Source organism: Anarhichas minor, unplaced genomic scaffold (assembly GCF_050575085.1).
Source record: "Anarhichas minor isolate MPS153535 unplaced genomic scaffold, ASM5057508v1 ptg000024l, whole genome shotgun sequence".
In the NCBI taxonomy this organism is placed as follows: Eukaryota; Metazoa; Chordata; class Actinopteri; order Perciformes; family Anarhichadidae; genus Anarhichas; species Anarhichas minor.
This window is the reverse complement of record NW_027466470.1, coordinates 11820723-11831856: the sequence shown is the minus strand read 5'-3', so window position 1 is coordinate 11831856 and position 11134 is coordinate 11820723. Positions and strand designations below refer to the sequence as shown.

The 11134-nt window shown below is 41.7% G+C and overlaps 2 protein-coding genes across 2 annotated transcripts; one reads left to right on the top strand and one right to left on the bottom strand.

Moving 5' to 3' along the window:
• The first annotated feature begins 226 nt into the window (after window positions 1–226).
• selenof (selenoprotein F) lies at window positions 227–5983 on the top strand. Its single transcript, XM_076097817.1, has 5 exons — window positions 227–362; window positions 1549–1716; window positions 3989–4052; window positions 4608–4657; window positions 4866–5983. The coding sequence occupies exons 1-5, from the start codon at window positions 315–317 to the stop codon at window positions 4995–4997; spliced, it is 462 nt and encodes a 153-aa protein (XP_075953932.1). The 5' UTR covers window positions 227–314; the 3' UTR covers window positions 4998–5983.
• An 883-nt stretch (window positions 5984–6866) lies between these two features.
• cldn18 (claudin 18) lies at window positions 6867–8870 on the bottom strand. Its single transcript, XM_076097818.1, is given in 4 exon segments — window positions 6867–6954; window positions 7074–7404; window positions 7563–7727; window positions 8651–8870. Coding segments are annotated over 4 exon segments (804 nt in total).
• Between the last annotated feature and the right edge of the window lie 2264 nt (window positions 8871–11134).

Genomic DNA, 11134 nt, shown 5'->3' with positions numbered 1-11134 from the left:
TGAAGTCGGACAGCAGATGTCGCTGTTGTGTTTGAACTCTCATAAAAACAGAGACGAAGAAGACGGTTAGAGTCGACTTTGGAACATGCCAAAACTAAAAAAAACATTAATCTAAATTAAATTATCCAGAATTACGCATATATTTATAGAAATGTTAATATAACTTATATGAACGATGTTATGTCAGCAAGCGTTGAACACCGAGAAAAGATAAACGGTGAATTATTAAGTTTAACGGACAGGCGCGAGGGGGCAGCCCTTCCTGGAATAAAGGGGTCCTCAGGATAGTTTATGCTAACAAAGCAAGCTCCAAAATGTCGGGAGAGGTGTATCTCCTGTGGCTTCTCTCGCTTTTACAAACGGTGAGTTTATTTACAATGAAAATGAGCAGTTGTCGCCGCTGTCAGTCGTGTGTTGTCGTCGGCATAGCTGCTGTCTGTGAGCCGTCTACCGGCGCGGCTCATGTTTGTGAGCCGCGTCCTGCTGAGCCCGGAGCTTCTAAATGACGTGGCTTATCTTCAAAACCCTGAGAGCCCCGATGAGAAGCCTCCTCAGTATTTATATGTCGGCTAACTCGTATATAATAGTTATTAACAGATTGGTTTGTCGAAACCGGTGTTTTGAAAGAGAAAGGCAATGTTAAAACCAGTACTTCCGGTGTTAAACATCACTTATCCCCGTCAGAAACAGCTCTCTGTTCGGCAGATGAGTCCTAAATGCTTTTAACTAACGAGTCAAAATGTTTTTTATTATCCCAGTTAAAGTTATGGACATGGAGAGAGTAGATAATATAGGATGCTAAAGATATTTCCACACAGGCAGCTAAATACGGGGCTTTTAATGGAGTAATTAACTTGAGAGGACTCTGGTTTCCTGATTCCTGAAAACAGATTATGTAAAATCTACCTCGGAGTCATAGTTACAAGAATAACTGACGAAACAAAGTACCCATCAGCTGAGTCCTCCATTATTCACTGTGACACCAGGACGGTTTGTGAACACACACAGGATGAACACATATAGACTGAAGCATCCTGTTAATTAGCCTGCGTGTTTACCCACATTCCTACCAGACTATTATATCTCTTTTGCTGAGATTATTTATAATTAAATCAACAAAACTTTATTGCAATTGTTGTCCTCCCCATGTGAAAATGCTTAAGCTGATTACATTTTCTTTCTAAATCAAAATTGAATTAATAGATGATATTTTAGTTTTAGCACCACGTTCCTATAGGCTGATAAATAATTATTTATATATTGATTCAACAATACACTGAACGTGTCATTGTAATTTAGAGTTAATTTACAGAACTACATACAAGTGACATCTCAAAGTTCTCATCTGTTTGTTTCAGGATTTTATTGCACTTCTAAAGCAAACAAATATCTACAATCTCAATTCTTAATTTCTGTTTTTATCGGTAACATAATGCCTTTTCTTTTATACTCGCACATCTGTACTTGAAGTAAGATTTTTTTTTTTTAAAGGCCAACCTTTTATCTATCCTCTCTGTGTGACTCTCATCTCCTCTTTCCTCTCTCCAGCTGTCTGCGTATGGTGCCGATCTGACGTCTGAGGCATGCAGGGATCTGGGCTTCTCCAGCAACCTGCTGTGCAGCTCCTGTGACCTTCTCGGGGAGTTCAGCCTCAACAAGCTGCAGCCCGACTGCCAGCAGTGCTGCCAGCAGGAGGCCCAGATGGAAGCGCGCAAGGTAAAGGGAACAACAGAGCTCCAGAGAAATAGGCAAACATAAAGTAGTTGCCTGTCTAGATTCAGGAGGAGGAGGAGTGTGGTACAAAGACTTTATAAAAGGAGATTCAGTGACAATGGACTAAGTGTAACACTTATTTGTTATCCTGTGCTGCCTTCACTCTGACTTGCCAAATTTGATGATGCACAACAGATAAGTTTATTTATCTTGAGCTGATCGGCAAGCTGTCTCTAGTTCACTGAGCTTCACAGACGACAGGCTCCTCAGTGGATAGTAGAAGCACTCAGAAGACCTCCGTGTCACATTTATTTGACAGGATCACAACCTCCAGCATTTGAGATGCTACTCAAAACAACCTAGTTTTAGCCTCTCTGCCACTGGGTCTGTTTGCAGCTGTGCGTCAGATCTGATCTGCCACACACACAAACTCTGTAAGTAGCTTTCTGTCTCAATCCTTCTCTCTGATGTTCAGAGTCGAGCCTCCTCAACCCTAGCGTGACACTCCCCATGGGGTAGAAATATCAAGTTTCACAGTAACAACCTTTCTGTGAGGAGGTGTGACCGTGCTCTCATAACGCCGGTGATTACAACACATTCAGAATGACTCCCTGCTTGCCTCTGGTGGATAAACCCTGAGCCGAGTGATTGTGTGAAAAACAACGTAACCCTTCTTTGATTAAGCACAGTCCCCAGAGCGTGTGTGGTATCCTAGCAACAGCACCATGGCGAAGTGTAGTGCACACCTCATTACACCTCTTGATGATAACTCTGCTTCAGACGGACACTAAGAGGAACGAATATTCCTCTTCCTCCTCACGATTTGAGTGAAATGTCACATAGTGGAGCAATCGTCAGTCTCCAGCTTGACGTTGAGGGTACCAGTAGAAACCACGGTGTCGCTGAGCACATTCTACTCCTCCAGATAGCAACAATTATCTGCCTTTTAGAATACTTCAAGTCTCGCAGTCGACATCAGTGCCGTGTCATTAAACCCTCTGAGAAACGGCTTATTGCGCAGCCTTGTCAATTAGTAAGATTCAGTGGGCATGGATGGCATTTCGGTTACTCACTTTCAACTGTGTGCTTGCTTCTGTGCAGAGCTCCTCCGCTCCCCAATACAATACATCATTGATGCTCCACCACGCCCAAACGTTAGCATGTTTGTATGTTTTTAAATCCACAATAAATTGATGAAATTCAAATTAGTCAACTTTGAGCTGAAGATCTGTGTGTGAGTGCTACCCTTTCCCCTTTTGGGTATTCAACATTGGAACCTGATGAAAACAAATACTTGGAAGGTGCATCTTCTCAAAGACCTAACCTCTGTCCAGTGTTGATGACAAAGCACAAGAAGCCTTTTTAAGTCATAGAGGATATGTTTGGTGATATGTTTTTCTTGTTGTCACTAAATCCCATGAAAAGACCAAAACCAACAATGAGCCGATGATCCCTCTCGGTATCGGCTGTGTAGCCGAGCACAGTAGCTCTGCGGCTGAATTACTTAATCATTTATAAATATCACCGTGTTTTTAATTCTTCAGGCTTAGTGAACATAGATAAAAGTAAGATAAAGAGTACGTGGATCGAGGTATTGAGAATGTATTCCTTTCATGTATTATTATTTTGCATCTGAAGTCGCTGGTAGACGGGGCGACTAGCTAATTCTGAGCGTTGTTAAAATGCTCCCAGGCGTCCAGTTAGAGCGGCCTGTCGTTTGTTTCCAGTTTCCTGCTCTCAACGGGGCCGTGAGTTGTCTCTGATCTGCAATGTGTGGTGAAATGAAAAGCACGGAAATTTAATTTCAGCAGTGCTGGATTGTTTATAGAAAGACTGAGGAAGGATCTGAGCTTTGCACGGGTAATTTAATTTGCCACGCGAACCAGCCAACCAGGTCATTTAGCGCTCTCCTCCCTTAAACAGAAAACAGGGCATCGTATACTGCTGTGACACTCCAATTTCCTCTAGCTTATCGTGTATCGGTGCTGCAGGTTTGATTACAAGTGAGCACAGCACAAACGGCCATCCATCAGCCCTGCTCCATATGCACAGCCTCGCAGTTTAATGACCCCCGAGGAGTCTCCTGGACACGTTTATGAATCGGTGTGCCCGAATCAAATTACTCCAGGCCAGGCGACCAACCACCAGCAGGGACACAGCCCTGTTATGTCTCTGTGTGTGGGCATTGATGTGTGTGTGTGTGGGCATTGATGTGTGTTGGGTGGGGGAGGAAACTCCTCATGGACTACCTGACATTGTGTCTCTCTTTACACAGCTCTACGCTGGGGCCATCCTCGAGGTGTGTGGATGAAAATTGGGGAGGTTCCCCCAAGTCCAAGGTGAGTTCTCTATTGGGACGTGATTATATTCTGATATTTATTATTTTAACTTGATCTTAACTGTAGCAGCTCTTTCCTGCAACTAAGTGTGTGCTCTGTGTGATTCTGTGCCTTGGTCAATGGGGATGAGTGTGGAACATGTCCTCTTGAAATCACTTTTTTTTTTTGCAGCAGGTGGTCTAAAATGCCTGAGGGCTGTTTTTCAAACAAGCTTTTGAAGTTTTTTTTTTTTTTCCCCTCTTTGTCTCCGGTGGAGACCTCCCATCTCTGCTCGGTGTAACATTTGGTTAATTCGGTGTCGGGTTACGTTGACGGAGTTACTGCAGCCTCAGAATGGGAGTAGGCGTCTGGAGCGCGGTGTGTGCGCCATGTGGCTGCCGTTTGTTTACTTCAGCTGTAGCCATCCTGTGTTCGCAACTGTCCCCGCCGCTGTTAACGCCGCATTCCCAGGAGCGTTTACAGTTGTCACTAATTACAGACCTCGGTACTAAAGTGGAAAGACTAATTGACTGATTCACTGCCTGACATTTGCCTCACTGGTGTTTTTATCTCTAGCTTTTGTCAGGAGTGACAAGCCGAAGATGTTCAAGGGTCTTCAGATCAAGGTAAGGATGATGAATCGTGAACCAGCACGTTGATATAATCTCATAATTACACACACATTAAGCTTCATCTGGAGGGAAAAAAACAATGCAATTTCAAAGGGAAATCAGATTGTTAATTATGACTCACAAACATTGAATGTCTTTCATTAGTATTGAGGGCAAACCTTCCTAACACGCCTCCTGTTTCTCTCTCTTTCCCACTCTGCAGTACGTTAGAGGCTCTGATCCTGTACTAAAGCTTTTGGACGATAACGGGAACATCGCTGAAGAACTCAGCATCCTCAAGTGGAACACAGACAGCGTGGAGGAGTTCCTGAGTGAGAAATTAGACCGGATATAGACACGTGTATGGTTTCTGTTTTTAGTCTTTAGTTAAAGGGTCGTTTCACCCAAATTTACAATACCTCTAGTTGTATGTAGCCACGCAGATATTTTCTGTTTTTATGTTCCTGAGATGTCTGCGTCCACCTTCAGGTAAATGGAGTTCCGTTTGTGGCGCTCGCAGCACTGACAAATCACATTTAAACCAACTTGTCCTTCTACAACCTGTGTTCCTGTAGATAAACCACCTTCAATGGTTTTATATGAAATGGTTCCAATGAAATCGAGTCCTACAATCTAGAATACTGTGAGCTCCGTTGTGTTTAGGTTGTGGTTGAAATCTCAAGAGACGGATCCTTAAAACATTAACAAATGAAAACTATCTGCATGGATAGAGACTACTAGGGGCTACTGACAAAAAAATCATTTTTTTATAATTTGGGTGAACCGAACTTTTATGTTATTTACCAATTTGTACACAACTCGGCCTTGAAAGATGGTTGTTAAATCACTATGACTGTTTTTGTATGTGAAAAATCCTCAATTTCTTGTCTGGATTTTACCAAATAACTTATGAGAGGGTGTGAAAGACGTCATCGCAGAGCCCCGATGGACAGCACACTCGAAATAATGAATAACATTACCGAGTAATCATGGCTCAAAGTGCGTCTATTAGGTTTGAAAAACAATAACGCACATCATGAACTGTTTCGAGTTTACTTTCCTCTTCTGTCAGTCTGATATTCATGTATGATTTTCTCAACATTGTGACTGATGATTTGTGTTTAAAATGAATCCTAGTTGCTCTTCTAATGCAGGTGTCTTTGCTGAAGCACACGTTAGTGACGACCTCACAGTAAACCAGTGTTGGGATGTGAGGTCTGATGTGAATTTGTGTTTTTTCGGCATCTTCTGCTTTGAAGAGAAACTGGATTTGTTACGAATGCTTGTTTATATTTTTTTGAGCAAGTGAGTTGACAGTATAAATATGCAACGATAAACAAAGCCTCTGATGTTTTTTCTGTCATTAGCTATTTTGTCTTTGTTACTCGAGTGCAGATAGTCTCGCCTCATTTAAAACCCCAGACATGGATTTGCTGACATCTTGTGGTCTAAAGCATCACAGCTCGGTGCTGGGACAGGTGGACTAAACAGTTACAGCACTTAGTCAGAGGGTTGGTCAAACTTGCCTGAAATTGCTAAATGTATTGCAAAAACGGGCACTAAAATATATCTCCAGAACATATGCATAACATCTCTAGCGTCTCCTGTTACTTCTTCATGCAGCTACCAGTCTGTAGAGAGAGCACAGGGCCGTGCAGCTGCTGAGCTTACTTTGCACAGCTTCTTTCCAAGGACGAGTGCTGTTCGGCAGTTTAATGTAGCAGATCATATCTGTAACGGATACAGTAGCTGTACTTAAAACAAAGCGCATACATATATATGAATACATCTTCCTTGAAGTGCCGTTACTTATCTTCAGTCCGACATTAATAAAACATGAACATGTTTCACATGTCAATAAACAGGTTTGTGTATGCTGTCATTTACCTTTTATATTTGAATAATTGAAACCACATATTTCACAAATCAGTGTTTTATTAACATAAAACCTTAACGATTTCACAAAACAAGTAAAAAATGCTTCGATTACATACAAGTATAGGGTTCATAAATATCTAAGCATGGAGATGTGCATGTGAAAACTACATATTTTCTTCTTACTCCTGTTGATACAATGTGAGACATTAACCCCCATTATCAGATAGTAAAGACGTAGTATTTAATGTGTATATGAGGCAACTTAAGAAAAAAGCATCCCACAAAGCATGCTGCGTGTGAACAGCTAACCGCAAACACAAATTGTCAACGCAGCGGAGTGTTGAAGTTACACATAATTCTGGTCTTTCTTGCCGCCCTCTGAATGGTGATCGGTTTTGGCGTGGGACTGAGGTTTGTAAGCAACCCCCGGGTAACTGAAAAGCAAGAGGCAACAATTGTTGGAGATTAATACAACTAGAAAGAGCAATAAATTCAGTCCAAAACAAATCCACAGACGTCAGACTCGCAACTATAACTCATTGAGGGGACTCACTGTGTTTTTTCATCTTTCACCATCCCCTTGAAAGCCAGTGACTTCAGGATGCCAGCAATAAGCAGGATGCCCCCTCCTATCCAGGCGATAAACAGTGCAGGGCCAAAAGTGTATCTGCAAAGGCAAACAAGACATGATGTAAGTCCTGCATGCAAACAATATGGAGAATATGACAACACAAGCAAAACAAGTGTCTTTGTGTCCTACCTGGTCATCCCCCCTCCCTGCATGTTGTCTCCGAATCCTCCTCCATAGTTTGGGTTGGTGGACGTCCTGAAACTGGCCACAATCTGATTGGCGTAGATGGAAGCTCCTGCGATGCCACACACACCTGAGAGAAGTGTACAGAGTGACAAAGACAAGAACTCTGTGATTTATTTACTTCATAGAGAAACTGTTAATAAATGCAACTCCTTAACAATCAGAGATGTCAACCAACAAAAAACAAAAACCTTGTGTTTTTCATATTTCTGTTATTTGTAACCATACCCCCGATGAGGAACATGATGCCCGCGGTGAGGCTCATCTTTGCCTTGCTGGTGTCCGACATGCTGTTCATTGTGAGGCAGGCCAGGGAGAAAACGGATATCACCGCTCCGAGGACACTCAGCACCACACCCACTATCATCAGGGCTCGTACAGCCTGGAAAGTACCTAGTGGACAGAAAACCCAAAGACATGTTATATTGAGCCTGATATGTCTGAAATTACTGATCATTTCACTGTATCTTACTCTACCAAGATGCTCTACATTGTATAATAATCTGCATCACATAAATCTTACAATAGGATTTATTTTTTCCATTTAGACCTGCAACACTTCATGTCATCCTCATAATCTCACGAAGACGATGATGTGACCATACTGTATGTGCTTAATCTGATAATGTGACCTGTATTCTCCTACAGTAGGTGTGCTGTAGGAACCTGCCCTTTGCTTCTTGTTTGTTCTGTTTCTGATAACTGTGTTGACTGACCTGGCCGTCCATTACAGTGACCAGAATGAACTGGTGCTAATGCAAACACTGATAGCAGTGGGCTTGACGCAGTTAGTATAAGGACGACAGAAACTGAGAGTCAAAAATATTTAGAAATATCATCTGTTTAAATAATTATATAATTTACACCAAATAGTTAGAAAGATAAAATGATCTGATTTATCCCTTCTGCACCTTAGCGAGAACAAGTCCTCACAGATTTATTTTTTGCTGCAAATCAAAGTGTTTTAATCAATTTTATTAAACCAATCAAATGTTGTTGTTCTACATAATATTCTACAAATACGTGGCGTTAAAGAAACGCAGAGCGAGAAAAACTTGTCATTCTATGTTGCTTGCACATGAACCCCATGCAACTGAAAGAGACTCGACAAACCTCCTGCCTTGTAATTTGAAAAAAACTAGTTTCTTGGCTCTTGACTACCTCGTAACTCTGATACTGGACTGTTTGGTCACAACTTCTTTAAACTTTGTTACTTACTCTATCATTGATCCTGTGACCAGATAAAGCTCATTATGTCTTTTAAGAGTATAAATGGGAGACATTGCACATTCAAATATAAGAGAGTCTTGTCCTACCTGAGAAGCCCAGGAGGCCGTAGAGCGGGCGACACTCGGTGAATCCTGAGGAAGCGGTCTCACAGTTCTTCCACAGACCCTTGTAGGTGTAAACAGATGTCACCACATCCCCCTGCCTGTCCTTGACGCTCCAGTTGTTCATGGTAGTTCCTGCGATGAGGGCTGCTGCACCGACCAAACCCAAAATGAATCCACCATTCTGCAGAACTGAAGGCGCCATCGTTGTTTCCTCCTTCAGAAGTTAGGAAATATAAGGGAGGCACGGCGTGTGTGTGTGTGTGCACACCGGATGGTTTGTGCCCAGTTTAAATAGAGAAATACTGGAAGTGCAGCTGCATGTGTATATGAGTTAAAGCAAAGGTGAGCAGGTGTGGGCAGAGAATGAGAACGGGCAAAGTGATGCTTTGTAGTGATGGTGGCGTTGGGTGGAGGCGGTTGGGTTTCACCCAGTGGGTGACACAGCAGCATGGGTTGGGCTACCTTGTGCTGAGAGGTGTGGACACACTGGTGATACGCGCACCTGGCACCTATAGGTGAGAACTAACTGTTTGAATGTAAATACGGGAAACTGATTCACCGACTCCACGGGGCTGTAGGTAAACCGCCAACTGTTGTGAGTGAATTATGCGACCCTTTGCCACGCCAACACCCTCACACACTAAGAAAATGATGCAGCACTGCAGAAAGACAAACATGCGAACGCACAGAGACGAGGCAGCACTGAGTGTGTCACTCTATTAGATCTAATACAACGGACTACCAGAGAGGAAGTGAGACAAACACTTGACAAATGGAGATTTTTGATTATGATTTTATCACGGACAGAATGTAAAAGTTCGTATCAGGCCTCGGCTGTGAGAAACCAGTGAAGGCCAGAGGTCAAGGTCAGCTACAGAGCTGCGTCCAGCTGGACCTGTGAATTTATAAATATTTGTTGCTTTGCTCGAGAACACTTCTACAAGATGACATCTTTAAATCTTTCACTTCTCTCTGAGAACTGTATCTTCCCCATGGGTGTCAAGTGAAACACTTTAGCATGTGGGGATGCTGACCGTGTCATTGCAACGTCCCCGATTTATGTCCAGCCAGGATATCTGTTGCATTTCTACTATTTAAAATGAAACAAAGACAAAAACCAAATGACCCAAATATACAGATGCAGCATCAGTGGTCGGGTCCTTCCTGTTTAATAATTCTGCGTCATATAGATACAGGACGAGCGTTACGAATCGACATACACTGAGAATAAAGCCCGGTGGTTTCCAGGTGAGGACTCATTCCCTCTTACTAACTTTAAATACAAACAGGACCTCATACGAGTTCCATGATTCAACTTATCACCTTATCACTCTGTCAACAACTGGGGAGGAGAGAAGTTTCTATTCTTCTCTTATCATGAGCCTCACTCTCGCTCTCACAAACACAGACGCACAACGAAACTCATACAAAAGTCGCCAAATATCATGGGGCTATAGATTTTACTTCTGTTATGTTGGTCAGTTTGATGAACTTCTGTTTCTTGCGTTGTGTAGATATCTGTTTGTCTTTTGTGTAAGCTTTTGTTGTACACCTTATCGGCCTGCTTGTTTAAATAAGAGCGCTCAGGGGGTCAGGAACATGAAAACATACTTCCCCCAGTTATTATTACAACTGATGTTTGACATAAAATGACATCTAACAAAGAAACAATTCGAAAAAAAACTCTTTGATAATCAGTAGACGTTAAAAAATGCAAGAACAAAATGTAGTGATGTGGATAATCCCAAAAACAAACTAGAATATCAATTAATTGACTCAACTTCACAGCAACATTGTTAACTGACCAGCAACTGACTTATTATCCAAAACGGATGTAGCTGCTTATATAAAATGTTTTAGAACACATTTCTTGTGGAAAGCTACAAAGAAAAACTCAAACTTTTAAACAATGTTTTTATGGAAAAATTGATTATTTCCAATTCAAAAATAAATAAATACCTATAATGAGACATATTTACTGGTCTGGGGGACAAACCTGTGTTGCTGTCTAAATGTAAGGATGTAGGTCTATGAATTATGCCTTTTTAGGCCTGGATAAATTAATATATTAAAAAAAATACATGTTTATCTGACTGGCAGTAACATGGACATGGATGTCAGTTCGCTTGTTGATTTTGATCAATTATTTATAAAGGTTACACGTGAACCTCGTGCATTTAATTTTAAACTGGTTTGTATTTATTTGTTTTTTGTCAAAAGAGTAACAAGATAGCATTTCTGCATTACTCCTGCAAATCTTTACTCTGCATTAACCTGCAACGAGTGTGATATAGAGACTTGTGAGTTTGTGGTGCTCAGTAGTTGGCTATAGATAAACAGCAATTTATGGCATTTTGAAAAGCACTTGATATCTGCAGAAACATGAGCCTAATATCCAGTTTTGCTATTTGAAGGATGAAAAATGTATTGTAGCCCAGTTATTTTGCTTCAGTCATATTATGGGGA